Consider the following 23,975-nt stretch of genomic DNA (forward strand, 5'->3'; position numbering starts at 1 on the left):
GTACATTCTTGACAGCCATCTAGTCTGTAATCAATATCTACTGTTTTCTGTTCCCATATATATTTTATACTTTGTGTGTGTTGTGTTGTGTGTGTGTGCGTGCACATATTTAAGGATGATTGCACATAAATGTAGCTATTTTACACTCGGTGTGTTTGGAAATGTTCAAATAATTTTGGGGAAAGAAAAAGAAATTATAATGAAAAGCAATTAAATACTTACACACAGAATGTTAAGTGTAATTCAACAAGGACCATTTCCTGACCTGAATTTTGAAAAACAAAAATATATGAATGTCTTTACAACCCAGGCAATCAGCTCCTCATACTATGACAAAATTAACAAGCATGGAACAACTGACCCTCAGACTACAATTTGATTATATTTCTCTATAACCAAGATAGACTGACACAGAAGACTGTGATTACAGAAGTGTATATCAACCTGGCAATTAGCAATTTAAAAGATGTTTTCATGTGTACACATACTAAGAAGCAGGTTAATCCATACAGTCAAGTGCTAAACAGCATCAGTGATTCTAGCATCTCACAGCCCATAAAGACTCTATGTAAAAAAGATTATTGGTGATTCTCCAATACATCACCAATTTCTTGGAGTCAAACGATCACCAACAAATGAAGAGAGGAAGAAAGAAAAGAACATAAGAATGTAAAAGCAAAATCTTTCTGTGAAAAATATAATTGTAATCTACAACCATTTCTTTCTTATATATTTCTCTGAATGTTCCTTCTAACTTCTCACTATTGAAGCTTATCTTTTCTGCAAATTCTAATGCTAAACTAATTCCAAATCTTACTGAATACTTTCCATTTATCTTTCCCATGTGATACTCAGTACTCGTTTAAACCTCATTCTCACAATCCAGATAAAATGAGAACATTCTTACAGAGAAAATATATTAGACATTCTGCCAGTAAGTCTTCTTCCACATAACAGAGGAAGGTTTACAGTGAAAATATAGAATATATATGCTCTGAAATGGTTTCTCTTCTGTCATTTTTTTACTTTGTCAAAAATATATCCAATTAACAATACTTTGCCTGGAATCAACATGTCTTCCTATCCGATAATAACATTGAGTGTATTGGTCATTTATGTAAAATTTAAAAAAAATCTGGTAGCAAGCACACCAATCATATCTAGAAAGTCTTATGCTACAAAGTCTGACCTCGGCTCCCATCGGTTACCCTGTTTAAATACCCAATATCATTCACCTATATATCCTAACAAAACATTTCTCTTTCCTTACAGATATCTTTCTGTATTATTATGGAATATAAAGCTCTCCATATACAAACAAATATTTAACATTACAATAGTTGAGTGATGCTATTCCTAATCTGAAGATGATTGGGGCGTCAACATTTCCCTGCACCTTAACAGTTGCCATTACCTTAAATGAGAAATGTGCGCACCTAGAAAGAAATGAGAAATTGGCTATTAAAACATGCTTATATGTCTAACTTAATTTAATTTTTTATCTTTAAATGTTGTTCTGCTATTTGCAGAATACAAAATAGCATAACCTGAATTCATCAAAATCTTATAGGTACAACACACACCTAATTATTAATGCCATACTAACCTTTATTTGCATGCTGTTTTCATACCATTATATTTAGTTATTGAAAACATCAATGACAACTTGAAAAAGAAAACAGAAAATATGCAAAAGATTTAATCTCTAATAATGAGAATGCCTAAAAGAGATTCCTTTCCAACAGTGGGAACAAACATTAAGTATAGGACTCATTTCCCTATATGTTTTACCAATCTTCTGTAAAATAAGAAGAAAAACACCCTTGCAAGCTAATGATAGAGAGCATTACTGATGATCTAGAATTTTTATTAATCCTCTCCATTGTCCATAACACATAGATAGAGATAGCCCCTTCAATATTTTATAATTATGACTGGGAATGTGTATGTGTATTCAAAAATACAATAACAGAAAAGTCCTGAAAGGAGATTTAGATTCCTAAGACAAAAGGTCTAATGGGGGTTAAACTTGAGATTACTGGTGTTGCAAAATAATTCAAGGCATCTAGAGCGTTGGAAACTGAGCATACGAGATTTGGAAAAGCAGAGAAAAAACAACATGAATATATATGAAAGATGTTAGTCATTAACTTGTCTTTTGTGTTACTTTCTTTTTGCCTGTTATTCATATGTTTTGTTTATTTTCTCCTTTTCAATTTCTTTAATAATGCACTATAAAATTATGGCCTTACAAAATTCAAGGCAGAATTAAAGTGGGAGATTCTTGTGAGGGTGAATAAATCTGACATCAGAAATTAGATTTACAAATAAAATTTATCTTATCACAGTTCTGTTTCAAACCTGAAATGTAAAAAAAAAAATAAAAAATAAAGTCAGGTAATATACTTAAGTTATAATGGAAGTCAGCTCTTATATAAAGCTACTGGTGTTGACAACTGCTACAAATATAGGAGTATAATCCCACTTGGTTTATTTTTACAAATTTTGCCTACAACTAATCATACTTGTGCAAAAGCTCCAACTTACACTACAAAATAAGGTATGCAGGTGATGATTAAAAAAACACACATACGAATAAAAAAAAAAAAAAAAAAAGACTACCAAGAAGCACAAATTACTTTTCCTATCAGCCCCAGCTATCTGACTCTCCACCACTGGTAGCCTGCCTGCTCAACCTTGTGCTGGGGTCTTTGGGTCTCACACTCGGAATGCTTTCTCTACTATCCAGATCTCTGTCACGTGAGGTTGTGAGGGTTGCTCCTGCTTGTGAGGAGATTGAGGAGGTCGCTAGCCTCCCTGTGGATCCTACTCTAGTGAGGGGGCTATCCTCTGTTGCCCGTCTGTACGTGATGGGAGACGGGTGGATGGACTCCTGGCTAGTTGCTCGGCGGGACAGCTGGGAAGAGGTGCTCCCGAAGGCCAGTCTCCAGGGCTCCTTGTGGGAGTCAGAGCTGCTGGAGACAGCCTGGCTCCTCTCAAGTCCTGTGTCTGAGGAGGAACTGTGGAGGTGAGATGCATGTGCTTTACTAAAACTACGGCGCCGCTCTAAGTGGGCCGCCCCTTGTGATTCTGCCGCCGGTGGGGAGTCGGCTCTACTGGGTAATGATGAGGAGACTGGAGTAGGGTGGGGGTCAGGGGGCAACACCTTGACTGGGGGTCGTGATCCCTCTTTAGTCCCAGGGGGGGAAGGTGTTGTTCCAAGGGCATCTAATGCACGGTTAATGTTTTGGAATCTCTGTACCCGTCGCAGTTCCTGTGAAGCCTTTTCTCTCTCAAACCTTTCATCCGTCAGGTCCCTTCTAAGTCTCTCCAGGTCACTTTCCAGCTGCGTGGTTCTCATTCTAAACCTCTTCCCCTCTGACATTTCATCATCCAGTTGAGCTTGTAGTTCTGATATCTGGACAATTAAATATTGAAAGTTTAATACATCTCATAATACAACACTGAATGGTGTTTTAATAGGTACCTATCTGATCTAGTTAAGACAGCTAACAAGTCTGATATATTGGCATTCTTGAATATCAGCAGTAAAATATAATAACTTCCATAGAAAAATATCTATTTACTTTACCTTAAAGCAGTTGTAGCACATTTAACATTAAAATAATATAAAGTGAAATAGATATTCATTACAGATCTTATTCAAATTTGATATGACATTTGACAGGTGGGGAGAAACAGACAGAGAAATAAAGATGTTTTTGTATAATACATAAATCGCCAGTGCCCTTTTTTTAATGTCTGAAATATGTAACAATGAACATCCACCATTAAACAACCCTGAAAAGTAACTGGGCATTCACATTAATTCATAAGAAAATTATAAATCTGATAGGTATTTAGGCAACAGAAAATAAAAAGTTAAATTGCATTTTAAGTGTAAAAATTTTATGCTTTATGATCAGTACTAGATATGTGTGTGTGTGTGTGTATATATATATATGTATATATATATATATATATATATAATATATATATAAAAGTGGTGACCAAAAGTATTTGCAACTAATAAAAAATAGAAGAGCTACTTGCAACAATTTTATTCGATCTCCGAGAAATGTGGAGAGAAAAGAAAACAAAAAAAAAAACATACAACCACTATATCAATGATTTAAGCTTCATAATATCCCAGTATACTTTTATTCTAAGAAATTATATAATTTGTCAACATTCACATCCCCCAATCCCAACACAATATTAAAAGAACTCCACCCTCACCCTCCCAATACTAAAATGACTCAACCATTACCCTTCTCTGCAGCTGGCCTTTTTCCACCTCCAGTTGCTTGTTATTAGCCTCAAGAGACCACTCAGACCTGCGCTTGTCATTGAGGACTTCTTCCATCGACCTCACTGTGGTCCGTTCACTGTTCAACTGGCTGCTGATGGCCTCTAGTCTCTGCTCCAAGGAACGCTTCTGTGACATCACCTGTGAGGTATGGTTTATTCTGGTTACTTTGAGGTAAGATATAAAAGGTGTTTTACTTTATATAACTCAAAGTACTGATGTTGGTGATAAAATAAGTTTACTAATAAGTGTATTTTTTAAAGTTTAAAATGAGGCTCTAACAGCAAAAGAAACTCAAAATTCATCAAGGCATATAATATCCTCATTTATACTCTAGCTTAACGTTGTAAAGGACATAATATAGGGACCAGCTATGCCTCACCTTCTCAAGACTAGTGGAAAGTCTGGCCACCTCCCCATCAGCCTGGCCTCTCTTCATGTCCAGTTTCTGTGCCAGGTCTCGTGTGTTGATGAGGTCCTTCTCGATGTTGTATTTTTCCTCTTCGAGTTTCTTGCAGGCTTCTTCAAGTTGGTCGCACTTCTGGCTTGCCTCCATCATCTAAGGGAGGAATACAAACAGGTCATATGTATGTATGTGTGTGTGTGTGTGTGTGTGTGTGTGTGTGTGTGGTGTGTGTGTGTGTGTGTGTGTGTGTGTGTGTGTGTGTGTGTGTGTGTGTGTGTGTGTATTTGTATTTCTTGTTGATGATATATTTTCCCCCAACCTTCCCTATCCTCCTCATAAACTCTCCAAAAACAACCTTTTCATCCTTTCTGTTCTTTGAAGTATAATAAAACTGGTATATTGACAAATATCATATCATTAAGAAATGCCATGTATATATCAAAACTTCCAGTCCTACTGCATACACTGATATTTTATGTATAAGGTTAAACAATTCTCATATTAAGGTATTTCAACTGAATAAATGGCCTCTCACTGTATTGTTAAAAACCACAATTTTTTATTATATAGTAAATCGAATGTCAATAAAATCCCATCTCATACCTGGATACATCACCACATATTATACATATAAATAAAATAGATACACTGGAACTACACCTAATAAGACAACTATGGTAATATATATTACCTGAATAATATGTTTTACTCCTTTTTTCCAATACAAGACTAACTACTTAAGAAAAACCTACCAGTACCCACATATAACTGACTCCCACCTACTTCCAAATACCAGGCAAACCCCCCCAGAAAATAATAATAAAAATCAATCAATCTACCTGTACCCTCTAACACCTTACCTGACTAATAATCTCCTCCCTCTCTTCCTTGAACTTGGCCATCATCGCCTCCATCTTCGTCATCTCCTTCTCACGCGAGTTGATGCTCTCCTCGAGGGACTGGTTCAGGGACTTGAGGGATGAGACCGCTTCGTTGAGGTTGAGGTACTGCTTCTTGAGGCTGGACTGTTCCGAGTCCTTGGAGGTATAAAATAAACAATTTTGAGGAAAGGATGTTGTATCAAAAATATATCTTTTTTGTTTAACATTCACATACAAAGTAATGTAAAATAAAATAATTTTGAGGAAAGGATATTGCATTGAAAAAAATATATATATATTTTTAACATTCACATACAAAGTAACGCATGTATCCAACAAACAGCATAATAATAATAAAAAAGCAAATTATCCACATTCGCTCACTTTCAGACAACAAATGCAATAAATATACGAGATAATATACGTATATGAGTATAATTCTTCCTCAAAACTAAAATAAATGAGTATGGCATATAAGACTTCTTCAACCACAGAAAACGAGAATTTCAACGTATGAAGAGAATGAAGAAAAACTTAACATAAAGGTAGTTAGGAGACACTTGAACAAAACTTACCACAAAAAACTACCTCCATCGCTTATTATTACAAATATCACTCATTTCATGCAATACTAAAAATACATATTCGCCGACAACCACACCATGACCCCAAAGACATTACCCTTCCCATGGAGCTGTTTTACCTCCCCCCAGACCCTTACCTTTGAGGACAGGATATGCGTCAGCTCTTCCAACGTCCTGCAATATTCCTGCGCCTTTTTCTTAAAGTTATCCTTCGATATTTGGCACTTCTCGAGCTCCTCGCGTAGGCTCTTGTAGCTCTGGGTGAGGCCTGCGATCTCCTTCTGCAAGCGACTGGCAGAGAAAGGAGAGTTTTATTAATCTTTAAAAATATATTTGTCTTCAATTATACAGTTTTTTTTTTTTTTACTTTTTTTTTATTCTTTTTGTATTGATATATGTTTTTTCATGAATAAATTTAAGTGTTTACCGATATTGTTTTTTATGTGTGTTTAGTTTTCGGTACTTAACAACAATATTGAAGAGAATAAAAAAGAAAGGAATGGAAAAAAATAGAGCAAGAGCAGAAAAAAGTAAAACTGCAAGAAAGAAAATATATATAATCACATCAAAAACCCCAAACAACTTTCCCGCAATCCATACTGCAACAAAATTTCGCACACATTCATAGCATACACATATGTAATATTACATATATATGTTTACATTTATGACATATATAATATAGTCCATATACAAACATATGTTCATAATACAAAATATCTACATACATATGATGACCTACATTATCCAATATATGCCTAACATATTCACAACATATATGCTCCATATCACACAACATATATGCCTACACATACACACAACATATAAGCCTACACATATACACACACACATAATGCTACCATATACCAACACACATATATGCCTACACTATACACACACAAATGTACAAAAACACACACTTGAACAAAACACACAAAACAACTAACACCACACTATATCCTACACATATCAACAAATACAATATACACCACAAAGCTAACTTAAACCACCTACCAAACACATTACCGTACCATCCCCCATATGCCCTTACCTTTGAGACAAAAATATGCTCACTTACCAACCACTCAATCTAATCCGACCCTTTTGCTACAATATACACATCACATATATGCACTTCACTAGCACCTCGCTTAGCTACCTTACACCATTATGCCTGACGATTCACACCTTTCCCACACATGGCACAACAATAGTTTATCACATTTTACACAAATATATTGCTCCATTACACACTTTTCTTTACTTTTTATTCTTTATGACATATATGCTTTACATATAAACTAATACATATGTATGCCTAACAGTACTTAACAACAATATGCTAAAATAAAACAATAAGAAATGGAAAAAAACATAACACAATAGCAAAAAAACACAAAACTGCTAACAAAACAAAATATATATAAAATCACATTCACAAACCCAACACAACCTTGCCACCCAACCAATATGCAGCACACATTACCACACACATATTCCTACATACACCATATTGTTATGTACTAGCATATATATTATTTCATATCAGCATATATAAATATCACCATATATCAAAACATATATGCTAACATATACAACACATATATGCTACACTTACCAAACATATATGTAATCGACAATTATGCGCCATATACATTATGCGTACATTTGCAAGGCAAGGTATATGTCCAAACTATACAAACATATATGTACACATACATATATGCCTAAATACATACACATATATGCCTACACATACACACATATAAGCCTACACACACACACACATATATAAGCCTACACACACACACATATATAAGCCTACACACACACACATATATAAGCCTACACACACACACATATATAAGCCTACACACACACACACACACACACACACACACACACACACACGCACACACACGCACACACACACATGTATACATTCATACACATCTATATGCCTACATTAACACCTAACACATACAAACACATGCACAGCACCCCCACAACCCTCGCACTCACATGATCTCCTGGTTGGCGCCGTCCCTCTGCAGCGTGACCGTGGCGAGGTCCTGCTCCAGCCGCCCGCACCGCCGCTCCTCGCTCTCGAACTTGCGCTCCTCCGCCGCCACAGCCGACATGGCCGCGCTGGGGAGAAAGAGGGAGGGAGGGGGGGAGTATTAGGTTGGGAAGTTTATCTGTTGGAAGTTTGAATGGAAGGAGCACGTGGGATGGGGGATAGGGAGGTTATGTTGTGTTTTTAATGGTTATGTGATCTCCCTTCTTGTTGGTCGCACTTCTGGCTTGCCTCCATCATCTAAGGGAGGAATACAAACAGGGCATATATGTGTGTGTGTGTGTGTGTGTGTGTGTGTGTGTGTGTGTGTGTGTGTGTGTGTGTGTGTGTGTGTGTGTGTGTGTGTGTGTGTGTGTGTGTGAATCTTCGATCAACTTGCAAGAATAAGGGGAAAAAACGCATACACAAAAATCAGCACAACAAACAAACAACACACACACACACACACACACACACACACACACACACACACACACACACACACACACACACACACACACACCTCTCTTCCCCTCCCACCCACACTTGCCCTAAATGCAGCCAAGTCAGGCCCATCAACACAACGCAATCCCCTCACCATTACCCCATTTCTGTCAACGCGGATGGTGGTTTGCCATCTCGCGCCTCCTCTAAAAAAAAAATCGTGCACTTCTTATTTTTTCCCTCTCTTGTAATACGCTCCTGAGACACTCTTATTCGCATTCTGTGTGATGATGTGTGTTTATTGATGTGTGTGATGTATATGAGCGTCTGGTGTATGATGTGATCGTTGATGACTGATGATGATATGATATTGATAGATGTGATGAGATGATGATGATGATGATGATGATTGATGATGATTGATGATGGTGATGGTGGTGATTATGATAATTATAATGATAACTTTCCTTCTCATTACTATCAATACTACTAACCCTCATAGCAGCATTACCATCCCAATCACAACCAACACAACAAAACGAACAGCACAACGAACACAAGAACGAAAACGACCAATTAAATTAAACCTCGTTAACCTACTCCCCCCCCCCCCGCCCGTCCAGCCCTCCATTACAACACGCACGATCCGAATTACAACCGATTAAGTCCCCGGGCGCGTGCATGCGGTGAAAGTGGGAGTCTTAATCACACCCACGTGCTTGGCAACGGTTTCATAAGAGGTGCCTTCAAGATATATTGCTTTCCGGATAGATCTGGGCCTCGAGATGGTCACGAATAGAATTAACGTCTATATCAATCAAATGCTTAGGAAAAGGTGTATATATATATATATATATATATATATATATATATACATATACATATATGTATACATATACATATACACATATATGTATACACATCTATACATATACATACACACATATATGTATACACATCTATACATATACATACACACATATATGTATACACATCTATACATATACATACACACATATATGTATACACATCTATACATATACATACACATATATGTATACACATCTATACATATACATACACACATATATGTATACACATCTATACATATACATACACACATATATGTATACACATCTATACATATACATACACACATATATGTATACACATCTATACATATACATACACACATATATGATATACACATCTATACACTACACATACACACATATATGTACACCACCATCCATACACCACACACACACACACACACACACACACACACACACACACACACACACACACACACACACACACACACACACACACATTCATACATACATAAGGGAATAAATTTTCCCGTCATAACCCCCACTCACCAGAAACCAACGATTTGTTTCTGTTTATGCTTGTTTTACAGAGATCTACCCTCTGTCTGTCTGTCTGTCTGTCTGTCTGTCTGTCTGTCTGTCTGTCTGTCTGTCTGTCTGTCTGTCTCTCCCTCCCTCTCCGTGTTGTGTGTCTGGCGAAAGTTGTGTCGTAATCATTAGCATGTTACTGTGTATCATCTCTTCCCTCATTCTCTCCTTTTTTTCTTTATTTCCCCATTCTCTCCTTTATTTCCACCCGCACTTATCCACTTTTATTTATCCGTGTATTCATTTCTCTCTCTAGTCTCACCTGGGTAAATTCTCAAGACAAATCTTCCTGTTTTTCTTCTCACTGTCTCTTCTAGTCTTCTATTTTTTCCCTCGAATTTGCATTTCTTTGTCCCTTCACCTACATAATATTCTCTCTCTCTGCCCTTTTTTCTATTTTTCGCCATGCTTGCAATTTCGGTGAATGTTGCCAACGTTATGCTCTTATGCAATATTTTCATATTCTAAAATTCTCGTTATAATTAGCATCAGCTGTCTCTCTTTTTCCCCCGGTTCTCTCTCCTTTCACTTCCTCCTTTTTTCTTAACTGCCTTTCTTTCTTTCCTAAATTATAATCATTCTTTGCTTTACTAGCTTTCAGTTTCTTATCTTCTTTCTTTATCACTGTATTTACTTAACTAGTTTACTTTCCTATGTCGACGATCCTTTTTCTTTTCCTGAACTCTCTTTCCCTCCTTCCTCCCTTCCTCCTGTCTTTACCTCTCTCCCTCTCTCACTCCTGCTTCATTCTTTCCGTTCTTCCTTCCTTCCTCCCTCCGTTCCTCTCCCTTCCCCTCTCTCCTTCTTTCTCTCTCTCTTTCCTCCCCTCTCCTCCAACTCCCCGACTCTCACCATCACTCCACACAATCACCCAGGCACATAGATTAACATTAAGCCGAAGGCCGAGCCAGCCAGCATCACCCGCCTCGAGACAGTTTCCCGCGCTCCGGAACCTCGAACGGGTCCGTTTTCCCGCGCATTATCTTAGCCGATGGCTTGAAACGACTCACACTTCGTTATTTAACGCTTTGTGATAACATAATAAGAGATGCTCGGTCGCTCTGGAGGACAAACCTTGTTTTCTCGTTTTTATTCTGTGTTTTAGAGTATGAAAGTTATGGAGGCGTAACCCCTAATAGCCTTGGCTGAAATTATACCTGTATATAAATATACATAAAGATACGGACACGCGCAGACTTTAAATATGTTCATTGTCTGAGAAAGAAAGAAAGAGAAAGGGAGAGAAAAAGAAAGAAAGAGAAAAGGAAAGGAAGAAAAACAGAATATGAAGCGCGTGATGCCGCGTACGTGAATGAGCGATCCACACACACAGTACACATCACACATAACAAAGTACATGCGAAACTAGAAAAAAAATATAACTCTCTCTCCTGCTGATCACTTCGAAGGCTTCAAGCTCTGACCATCTGGCGCAGATCTCTCTCCTGGCGACGTCCTTTAAATCTCACTCCTTACATATATTTTCCTTTATTATATGCGAACAGGTGGATTCGCGTGTGTATGCTGTGCTCAGACCCCTAACTATAGAGCTGTCAAAGCATGTATTCGGATCTATCTACTGTTTCTGTCTTTCTTTCTGTTCCTGAATCTACTTATTAAACATATCCATTTTTTTCATCTTTTTCGTTTTCTACATACATATATACACACACACACACACACACACACACACACACACACACACACACACACACACACACACACATATATATATATATGTGTGTGTGTGTGTGTGTGTGTGTGTGTGTATTATACGTACAAACATCCATACATAAGTGTACGCGCACGCACGCACGCACACACACACACACATGAATGAATGAACAATGTGTGTGTGTGTGTGTGTGTGTGTGTGTGTGTGTGTGTGTGTGTGTGTGTGTGTGTGTGTGTGTGTGTGTGTGTGTGTGTGTGTGTGTGTGTGTGTGTGTGTGTAGGCAGATAGACAGAGGTAAGTAGGTAAGAAAATATATATAAATAAAATATAAATACATACATATACGTATACATATACATACACATATTCTGCACATATGCATATACATATGCAACACACAATACATGTACATACATACATACATACACACAAACACACACACACACACACACACACACACACACACACACACACACACACACACACACACACACACACACACACATTGTTCATTCCCTCTCACTCACTCTAACTGGCTCTTATTCTCACATTCACGCACTCACTCTTTCGCACTCTCACTCTAATTAATTAATATATTAACTACTTAATATATACAGAAATACATACATACATGAGTATGTATGTATCTATATCATATATATGTATGTATATATCTATCTCTGCCTGTCTGTCTCTGTCGCTATCTATCTGTATATATATGTATATATATTTATAATATATATGATATGATTATATATATATATATATATATATATATATATATATATATATATATATATATATATATATATATATTATATACATATATATGCATGAAGCCCCAGTTATTGCAAGCAAATGCATCGCCATGACACTCGACAACTTTCCCGCCGGGTGGGAAGTCAAACTCTCTCTCCTTCTCTCTACCCTATTTATCTATTTATATATCATTATCATTACTGCCTTCCTTCCTTTTTGTCGTCTCTTTTTCGCTAAGCTACTTTCACTAAGTTAATTTAACAGTCATTTCTGAAGACCATCACTAGTGCCTGAGACTGAGGCACTGTGTTATGAAAGGTCTTTTTTATTGCTTTTCCGAACTAATTTTCCTATCCTTTTACGTTGTTGTTTTTTTAAATGTCATCTTTACGTCCTTTTTAAAAATAATCATTGCCCCTAATTATAAAAAAAACATTATCATCATGGCTATTACTACCAATATTGCTACTATGGCGCTACTATTATTACTACTACTACGCAACCACTACTACTATTGTTGATAGTCTTACTGCAACCACCTTGTTCCTTCCCTCACCCTATCCCATTCCTCAAAGAAAAAAAGAAAGAAAAAATGAAAGGAAGAAAAAGAACAAGGGAAAAAGAAAGAGAAAGAAAGAAAGAAAAAGAAAGAGAAAGAAAGAAAGAAAAAGAAAATAATAATATATATAAGAAAAAAAGGCCAGGCTCAAACATAATTTCCTTAACCGAAATGCTAAGATCATCGGGCCTAGTCGCAGGAAAGTAAAAGTAAACATACATGTTTTTACGTTACGGTCTAGGACTTACAACTTCCCCCCCCCTCCCCTTCCCTCCTATTCTACCTCCCCCGTCCCTTCTTTCCCCTCACATTTTCTTGGCTCCTTTCCCTCCCTCCCTCCCTCCCTCCCTCCCTCCTTTTCTTCTCATGAATCTTCTAATCCTTTCCCACAATCATTCTTGTCACCTGTTGCTGTCTCTCTCTCGTTCACATACTTCCCTCCTCCCCCTCCTTCCCTCCCTCCCTCCCTTTCCCCCCATCCACTCCCTCTCAACCTCCCTTCCTCTCTCTCCCTTCTCTTCCCCTTTTCCTCCCATCTTCGCTACCTTCTCCCATCCGTCTTCCTATCATCCTGCTCTCTCACTCGTTCTCTCCTCCCCCCCCCCTTTTCCCTATCCCCGTATCCTCCTCCCCTTCCCCACTTTTCCCTCCTACCCCCTCTCTTTCCTTTCCCCTTTTCCCCCTCATCTCCCCTCCCTCCCTTCCCATCCCCATCCCCTCCCCTCCCTTTTCCTCACCCGCCATCCCTTCCTACATACCCCCTCCCCTCCCCTCCCCTCCCCTTTACCCCTACCTTAACCTCAGACTCCCACCCTACTCTCCAATCCCTTTCCCCCACCACCACCCTCCACCATCACGCCCACATCACATCGCCACGCCCACATCACACCACGCATCACGGAAAAGGAATCCCCATCATAATTAAGCGGAAAGTGAAAACGACGGGTCCTCTGCGGTGGCGACAACTACCGTGATCATCATGTAAAGGGGGGGGGAGAGAGAGGGAGAGAGAGAGAGAGAGGGAGAGGAGGAGAGAGAGAGGAGAGGGGAAAAGAGAGGGAGAGAGAGAGAGAGGGAGAGAGGAGAGGAGAGAGAGAGAGAGAGAGGGGGGAAGAGAGAGAGGGAGGGAGAGAGAGAGAGAGAGAGGATGAGAGAGAGGAGAGAGGAGAGAGAGAGGGGAGAGAGAGAGAGAGAGAGAGAGAGGGAGAGAGAGAGAGAGAGAGAGAGAGAGAGGGAGGAGGAGAGGGGGGAGAGAGAGGGAGAGAGAGAGAGAGAGAGAGAGAGAGGGAGAGGAGAGAGGGAGGGAGAGGGAGAGGGAGAGAGGGGAGAGAGAGGGAGGGAGAGGGGAGAGAGGGAGAGAGGGAGGGAGAGGGAGAGAGGGGGGAGAGGGAGAGAGGGAGAAGAGGGAGAGAGAGGGAGAGAGAGGGAGAGGGAAGAGGAAGAGGAGAGAGAGGGGTGAGGAGGGGAGAGAGAGAGAGAGAGAAAAAGGAGGTTCTCTCTTGATCATCCAGTCATTATCTACGTGTCTACGTTTATGTCAAATAGATGGTTGTGTGTGTGTGTGTGTGTGTGTTGGTGTGTGGTTGTGTGGTGGGTGTGTGTGTGGTGTGTGTGTGGTTGTGTGTGTTGTTTGTCTGTGAGGGTGAGTGAGTGAGTGAGGAGTGGGGGAGTGAGTGAGTGTGAGTGAGTGAGTGAGTGAGTGAGTGAGTGAGTGAGTGAGTGAGTGAGTGAGCGCGTGAATGTGTGAATGCGTGTGTATATATGTATATCTATCTGTCTGTCTGTCTATCTCTACATATATATATATACATATATATATATATATATATCTCTACATATATATATATACATATATATAAACGTGTGTGTGTAGAGGGCGGGGTGCCTCTCGAAAATCGAGGAGGGCGATAGGCCGTGAAAGAGGGCGTATCCGATGACGGGCAGATTACCGTTATGCTCAAGAGAGAGGAGGAAAAAAAAGAAGGAAAAAACGGTAGAAAGGGGGAAAGAAGAAGAAGAAAGAAGAAAAAGAAGAGGATGAAATAGAAACAGAATAAAAGAAAAAGAAAAAATGGAAAAAGAAGAATAAACACGTAAAAAAAAAACCACAGAACTAAATCAACATCATCACACAGGTGACTCTGCCTCCAACGCGCCGCCATCAGCCATAAATACACACTCATACATCACCCTGCAACGCTCTCTTCTCTTTTGAATATTTACGACGGGGGAAAAAAGAGTCATATTGCGAACGAGGGAAAGTAAACGAAGGAAGAAGAAACGTGGGAAGAAGAAGAAGAAGAAGGGGAAGATAAGAAAGTTCATTCTTAGGAAATTCACGCTTACTTTCTTAAATGATGATGATGATGAAACCGATTCTATTGAGAATCATAACGAATGCTAATGCTACTATTAATAGCAATACGAAGGACACCAACAATCGTCAAAATCACAATACAAATAATAACAGGGACGCTAACATTAAAAGAAAAAGAAAAAGGTGTTGCTGATTGTAATAATAATTAATAAATCACTAACGACAACAACAACGATAAATATAACAATAATGATGGAAGCTAATAATGAAGACGATATTCACAAACAACGATGATGCAAGACACGGGAAAAAAAAGAATTAAGTAGCAACAAATAACAACACGCATATAAACAGCAGCAATAACAATGAACGGCGAAACTTTCAACCATATTTTCCCCCGTAAAAAAAAAAAAAGTTGCGGCATCACATACACCCCCTCATCCCCCCCCCACACTCTTCCCCTTCTCCCTTCCCCTCCGCCATCGCTTTCCCTTTCCCTCGCCGCAACAAATAGGTGACGCAACATCTTTTACGCAGACGGTGGGGATAAGCAACGCGCGCTTCTCCTTACAAAAAGGTAAAAGCGAAGAAGCTATGATGAATATGATTATAAAAGGAAAGAGGCAACCGCGTTTTCGCCTTGGTTTCCCGCGTCGCATCGAGGGTCACGTGACGAGGCGAACGCAAGGCTGGCTAGGGGAAATTTCAGGGTTTTGGGGGAATATTTTCCTCGAATTTTGGAGGAAATGCTTGTGACGCATTGATCTGCTATTTGTAAAGATACGCAGATGGCTAGAGATAGGTGATAGATAGATAGAGAGCAAGAGCGAAAGAGAGAGAGAGAGAGAGAGAGAGAGAGAGAGAGAGAGAGAGAGAGAGAGAGAGAGAGAGGGAGAGGGAGAGGGAGGGGAGAGAGAGAGAGAGAGAGAGAGAGAGAGAGAGAGAGAGAGAGAGAGAGAGAGAGAGAGAGAGAGAGAGAGAGAGAGAGAGAGAGAGAGAGAGAGAGAGAGAGACAATGAAATAAAGCGAGAATAGAAAAAAAGAAAGAAAGTACAGAAAAAAAACAGACAAACAGAAAGAGACATAAGGAAATACAAAAAAAAATCAGAAACAAGAGACCAACTAATCAACAGACAAACAAAACAGACAGGAAGAACTGACTCTCAGATTGTCACCCAGGTTTTCGCTCGGTCGCAACGCGCGCTCTTTATATTCATGCGAGGGAGAGACACGGGGGAAAGGGTGGGGGGCGAAAAGAAGCATAGAGAGGATGAAGGAAAGAGAGTGAAAGATGGGGGAAGAGGCAGAGAGAGAGAGGGGGGGGTGGAGAAGGAGAGAGAGAGAGAGAGAGAGAGAGAGAGAGAGAGAGAGAGAGAGAGAGAGAGAGAGAGAGAGAGAGAGAGAGAGAGAGACGGGGGGGGGGGGGAGAACTAGAAAAAAGAAAGAAATTAAAAGAGAGGAAAGGGGAGAAAGAAGAAATCAGAGACGTAATACACGAAAAAAAACACATAAAAAAAAAAAACAGTTGAGAGAGAGATACCCACCAAGAACGAAAAGACACGCAAACAAATAAAAAAAAAATATCTCCAGAAAAGAAAAGAGAAGAAAATGAAAGAGAAATGACAATAATAATCATTATCATCGCAACAGAGGAGCGTGCGGAGTGTCACCGCGGTACCGCCTGAATCGACCGCATAACCGCCAAAAAATTACGCAATACCACCTAGTACTTTTTTTTTTTTTTTTTTAAATTTATAAAAGCAGATGCTAATTTTAGTTTTTTATGGACAAAACCATACGCTTAACTTTTTTTTTTTTTATAAATACGCAGAGGGTATAATTGGATGACAAAGCAAAAGTAATGGAAATCATAAAATTATTAATATGTAATAAAATGAGTTTTTAAAAATTCTAATTTATTGGGAAAAAAGGCGAATGGTATCGGAAGTAAATACAATAAATATAAATCACGTGCATACAACGATGTATTTTGATACAGGTACAGAAATAACTACGAAGAAAAATAAAGATGACATCGTGAGAAAAACAAAAAATGGCAGATAAAAACTAAGATAATAATGATAATAACAATGTTCTTATTGTTACTACTACTACTACTACGACTAATAATAATAATAATAACGACAGTTAAAATAATAATAATAACAATAGTTATAAAAATAACAATAACAACAACAACAACAATAATAATAATAATGATAACATTAATGGTAATAATAAACTTAATAATCTTACCGGCAACACAAATAACAAACTTATCAACAGGAGGGAAAAAAACACATGATAACGATAACAATATCGCCAATACTACAACAACAACAACAACAACAACAACCAAACAAACAAAACACTCCACCATACATATCACTCCGACGCCACGTAAAAATAAGAAAGAAAGAAAGAAAGAAAAAAAAACTCCCTCTCCCTCTCGATTTCCACTCCGCCATCCCCGTGTCACTCGGCGTCTCTGGTGTTGCGTGGCGGGTGATGACTGTTCCTCTGTTCACCAACCGGTGCTCTGGGATTCGATTTCCGAGTGTCGATGGTGGTGAAAATGTTGATGGTGGTGGTGGTGGTAATAATGAGAATGGTGGGCGTGGTGGTGGTGGTGAGTGGTAGTGGTGGTAGCGGTGTGAATAATGGTGAGTGGTGGTGAGTTGTGGTGGTGGTGAGTGGTGGTGGTGGTGAGTGGTGGTGTGAATAATGGCGGTGGTGGTGGTGATGGTGAGTGGTGGTGATGGTGGTTGTGGTGATTCTAAGCGGTGACGAACACGATGGCGGTGGCGATGATAATAGTGGTGGCGGTAATGATGGCGATGATCATAAATGGAGGAAATAATGGTGATGGAGATGGTGATGATGATGATGATGATGAGTGATGATGATGATGATGATGAGATGATGATGATGGATTGATGATGATGTGATGATGATGGATGAGTGATGTGATGATGATGATGTGATGATGGTGTGATGATGATGATGATGAGATGATGATGAGATGATGAATGATGATGATGATGTGATGATGGTGATGATGATGATGATGGTGATGATGATGATGATGGTGATGATGATGATGATGATGATGAGGAGGAGGAGGAGGAGGAGGAGGAGGAGGAGAAGGAGGAGACAGAAGAGGAAAAAGAAACGGGAGAAGAGGAAGGGGAAAAGAAAGAGGAAGACGAGGAATAGGAGGTGAACGTTTTCAAGCGGACTGAAGAAAGGAAGAGAGAAAAGAGAGATAAAATGAAATGAAGAAAATTTAATAAAAAAAGAGAAATAAAAATAAAATAATAACAACAATAATAATAATAATATTATTATTATCATCATTATTATTATTATCATCATTAATAAAACGAAACAATACAGTAAAATCACCACCATCGCCACCACCCCAACCACCACCGTGAACACCATAAAACGAGAACCGCCCACCGAGACGCGTACTACGAAGTAACGAAAACACACACAGGGCGCGCGTGCGGAAACGAGCAGCGGATTGGCACGCGCGGTTATTTGCCGTGTTTGACGTGACGCCAGGAATGAAAGTTTATTTATCTTTTTACTTTTGAACGCCCCTGTGCATAATTTCTCCGATCACACATACACACAAACACACACGCGCCCACGTGTTTACACAGACACACACAGACAAAGACACACAGACACAGACACACACACACACACACACACACACACACACACACACACACACACACACACACACACACACACACACACACACACACACACACACACACACACCATCCAAATGTAATATAATATATATACATATATATATTATATATTATATATTATATATTAGGTATGATAATATGTATGTGATAAGTAGTAGATAATATATATAGGTAATAGAGATAGATATAATATATATATAGATATCATAATCATATGCATAGTAACAACACACACACACACACACACACACACACACACACACACACACACACAACACACACACACACACACACACACACACACAAACACACACACACATACACACATACACACACACACCATCCAAATGTATCTTTAATAGATTTTTGAGGAATAATAACTAGAAAAAAAAATCCTCGTCTATCTGTTTCTGATTCTTTCTTTCTGTGTCTCTGAGAAGGGGAGGTGGGAGCAGAGAGGAATGGGAGGGAGAGAGGGAAAGAGGGAGAGAGGGAGAGGGAAAGAGGAAGAGAAGAGAAGAAGAGAGGGAGGGAGGAGAAGGAGAGGGAGAGGGAGAGGGAGAGGGAGAGGGAGAGAGAGAGAGAGAGAGAGAGAGAGAGAGAGAGAGAGAGAGAGACAGATTAGGGGATAACGTAAGGAAGTGGGTTAGTGGAGAGGGAAAGGGAGAGGGAGATGGTTAGGGATAAGAATGGGGTAAGGGAGGAGGTGAGGGAAAAGAAGGGAGACGGCGATGGAAAGGAAAGGTGAGGAAGAGAGAAAGAGAGAGGAAAGGAAGGGAGAGGGCGATGGAAAGGAAAGGGGGAGAGAGAGACAGAAAGAGATAAAAAAAAAAGGATAGAGAAAAGAGAGAATAAGAGAGAAAAGCGAAGAAACCGTGACAGAAAGATGCAGAACGAACAAATAGAAAAATCTAAAGAAAAAAAAAAACAAGAGAGGGGGTAGAAAATACAGAAATAAAAGGATAAACGAAATCCGAAGCGACGGCGGACGATGTGAAAGGGGAAGAGAGCGACCGGTCAGAGGGGGTAAGAAGATCAAGGTGGGGAGGGGGAGGGGGGAGGAAGGGGAGGAGGGGGAAGGGGAGGGGGGGGAAGGGGAGGAGGGGGAAGGAAGAGGGGGGGAGTGGGGGAGGGAGGGGAGGAAGGGGAAGGGAGAAAGGGAGGAAAAGGGGAAGGGGGAAGGGGAGGAGGGAGGAGGGAGGGGGAGGGTGGGAGGAGGAAGAGAGGGAGGGAGGGAAAGAAGGGAGACAGGGAAAAGGAAATTAAAGGAGGCGGGGAGAGGAGGAAGGGGGAGGGGAAAAGGAAGGGAGGCGGGGAAAAAGAGGGGGAGGAGAAAAAAGAAGGGGGGAGGGGGAAGGGGAAAAAGAAAGAGGAGAGGAGGAAAAAGGAAGAGAGGAAAAATGGGAGGAGAAGAAGAGGAAGGAGAGAGAGAGGAAGGAGAGGAAAGGGAGGAAAAGAGGGGGGGGAGAGAGGAGAGGAGAGAGAGAGAGAGAGGGGAGAGAGAGAGGAGAGAGAGAGACGGATAAGAGTTGAGATAAAAGAGGAGGAAGAGGTGGAAAGAAGGCGAAGAGAAGAAAGGAGAGAGAGTGAGGAAGGAAAGGACGAAAATGAAGAGAAGACAGAAGAACTCAAATAGAGAAGGAGAGAGAAAGGAGAAAAGAAAAAGAAAAAAAATATATACAATGACCAGATATCAAAACCGAACAGCAGAACAACAACAACAAAAACAAAACTATGACTTATAACAAAACCACAAACATATACAAAATTAACAACAAAAGCAAATAACAAAACAAACAACAAACAAAGAAAATGAATAAATAAGCAGCAGCGCAAGAAGTGAATCACTCGATCCCTTCTTGTTTCACTTTCACTGGATGCGGGTGGACTCGGCGCCCCGCTGCACACGCGACACAGCCACGCGAAACACGCACGCACACCCCCGGAACACCCCACGCACAGCACATACAACACCCCACAACACACACACACACAACACACACACACACCCAAAACACACACACACACCACACACACACACACACACATATGTAATTCCGCCTTCTCAAATTTTGTTTTGTTTTTTATCAGGAGGGGGAGGGGAGGGGATGGGGTTGGACCGTGAGTGGAGGGGGGGGGGGGGATACATGTGAGATACTGAGGTTTGGGGAGGAAGGGAAGGGAGGGGATGGCGAGTGGGGAGAAGAAAGGGAGGGGGATGGGGAGAGGGAAAACAACACGGGGAGGAGAGGGTTGGGGAACGAAGGGAAGGGAAGTTAGGAGGAGTTGGAGAAGAAGACATAGGTAGGGGGACTGGGGGGAGGGAGGGGAAGGAAGGGGAAAAGAGGCTGGGGACTGGCGAGGAAAGGGAAGGGGAGGGATAGGAAATTGATGTGTGTGTGTGTGTGTGTGGAATATATATATATATAGATATATTATATATATATATATATATATATTATATATATAATATATATAATATTATATATTATAATAAATATATAATAATATATATAAAAAATTACATAATATAAAAATATATATATAATATATATTATTATATATATATATATATTATATATATATTTATATTAATTATATATTATATAATATATAATATATAATATATATATATAATTATTATATAATATATATAAATATATATTTATAATATATATTTATTAATATTATATAATATAATATAATTTATATATACAATATATATTTTATAATAATATATATACATATATATTATATTATATATTTTATTATTTATATCTAATAAAAAACCCCCCAAAAAAAAGGATGAAAGAATTTTTGGTTGGGAGGGGGGAAAAGGGGACGGAAAGGAAAAGGGAAAAGGGGATGGAGGGGGGAGGGGGAGGGGGGAGGTGGGGGGGGGGGAAAAGGGGGGAAGGGAAAAAAAAGAGAGAGAGAGGGGAGGAGAGGAGAGAAGAGAGAGAGAGAGAGAGGGGAGAGAGGAGAGGAGAGGGGAAAGGAGGGGAAGAGAGAGAGAGAGAGAGAGAGAGAGAGAGAGAGGAGGGGGGAGATGAGAAAAGGTAAAAGAAAAGGTAGAAGGCTGCAAATAATAATAATAATTAAAAAAAGGAAGACTACTCTAACTTTTATAAATATATTATAACTTAAAATACAAATTTAACTATCTTAAAAATTTAAAAAAATGAAATTAAAAAACCCATTCAATAAAATACTTTTGGGGTACCGGGGTCAAAAAAACGGCTTAAGGCAAAATAATAAACCCAAAAAAAATAAATTAAATAAAATAAAGGGCGGGGGGGAGGAGGGGGTGAAGAGGGGAGGCGGAAAAAAGGGGGAAACAAAAATGGGGGAGGGGGAAGGGGGGGGAAAGGGGGAGGAGGGAGGAGGGAGGGAGGGAGGGAGGAGGGAGGAGAAGGGAGAGGGAGGGAGGGAGAGAGGGAGGGAGGAGGAGACAGGGAGAGGGAGAGGGAGGAGGAAACAGAGAGAGGGAGAGGGGGGAGGAGAGAGAGAGAGAGAGAGAGAGAGAGAGAGAGAGAGAGAGAGAGAGAGAGAAAAGAAAAGAAATAAAAACATAAAGAAAGAAAGAGAGAAAGATTATTAACCCACACAGAAAAGAAAAAACATATATAAATAAACAACAACAAAAAGCGCACGAAATCCGAAACGCCACACAAAGAAATCCTGGTGTTCACTCGAGCAAACGATATAAACAGATGTATGTGTAACATCTCGCCCCCCCCCCTTCTCCCTTTCCCCCGCCCCGCCTCCTGGTGTCGTAAGATAAAGAGGGGGAGGGGGGAGAGGGGGAGGGTGGTTTTCTCCTTCCCTTCTCTTTCCCTCCCTTTCTCCCACTCTGATTCTGTCGCCTTTGTGGACTCATTTCTTTTTGCGGCTATTTTTCTCTTTCTCTTCTGTCTTCATCTTTTTCCGTTTGTCCTTTTTATTCTCGTTTTCATTCTCTCTCTCTCTCTCTCTCTCTCTCTCTCTCTCTCTCTCTCTCTCTCTCTCTCTCTCTCTCTCTCTCTCAATCTCAATCACTCTCACTAGCCCCGTCCTCCTCATTTTGTACACTACTTTCACGACCCATTCTGTCGTACCCTATTCTCAACCCGATATATATAAAATTTAAAATGATATTATATATAATAAAAAAATATATATATCATATATATATATATATATTTTCACACACACACACACACACATATATCAATATATATATATATATATATATATGATTAGGTATTTACGAGATAGGTTATTAGATAATGAGTTGAATGCCTTCTCCATAATCATTATCTAAATAAAAAAATATATCAACCTTTACTTGTAAATTTTTTGTATCTCCTCACTCACCCTCATCTCCATCATCACCCAATTCATCCCCATTCTACTCACCCTATCACTCAACTCCCTTTACAAAACCCCTCAATCTCCCATTCAATTTTATTTAATTTTACTCCTCACTCTCTTATTCACCCACTCCAACTTGTCATTCATACACATCCTCATACTCACCCCCCCCCCTCCAACAACCTTACCCCACCCCACCCCCACGCTTTACTCCTCTTCCTCCCTCATGTAACATTTACCCCCTCCCCCTCTCCTCTGTAATACCCCCCACTTCTATCTCCTTTACCCCCCGCCGTTACGCTTCCGCAATCTCCTCCCCTTTATCTTTCCCTTTATCGCCTTCTCTCTATCTCCTCTTTATCTCCTCTCTTATCGTCGCGACTCCCTTGTTGACGTATCGGCGGGGGCAGGCGACTTTTAACGTCCATTAATTATATCAGTGACGTCTGTCGGTCCGGGTTACTAGGTGTGTGGCAGGTGTGGTTG

At 39.8% G+C, this 23,975-nt stretch overlaps 1 protein-coding gene across 1 annotated transcript in view; it reads right to left on the bottom strand.

Moving 5' to 3' along the window:
* Positions 1-1,587: 1,587 nt before the first annotated feature.
* The window catches only part of LOC119575005 (centrosomal protein of 135 kDa-like), a 150,106-nt gene continuing 127,718 nt past the window's right edge, over positions 1,588-23,975 (bottom strand). Inside the window, exons 23-28 of the mRNA XM_037922317.1 lie at positions 8,203-8,328; positions 6,318-6,471; positions 5,576-5,752; positions 4,692-4,868; positions 4,271-4,450; positions 1,588-3,418 (exon numbers count right to left, since the gene is read on the bottom strand). Coding sequence (XP_037778245.1) covers positions 2,648-3,418; positions 4,271-4,450; positions 4,692-4,868; positions 5,576-5,752; positions 6,318-6,471; positions 8,203-8,328 — 1,585 coding nt within the window. The 3' untranslated portion in view covers positions 1,588-2,647. The remainder of the gene's footprint in view (positions 3,419-4,270; positions 4,451-4,691; positions 4,869-5,575; positions 5,753-6,317; positions 6,472-8,202; positions 8,329-23,975) is intronic.

The sequence above is a fragment of the Penaeus monodon genome, chromosome 7, assembly GCF_015228065.2.
Source record: "Penaeus monodon isolate SGIC_2016 chromosome 7, NSTDA_Pmon_1, whole genome shotgun sequence".
In the NCBI taxonomy this organism is placed as follows: Eukaryota; Metazoa; Arthropoda; class Malacostraca; order Decapoda; family Penaeidae; genus Penaeus; species Penaeus monodon.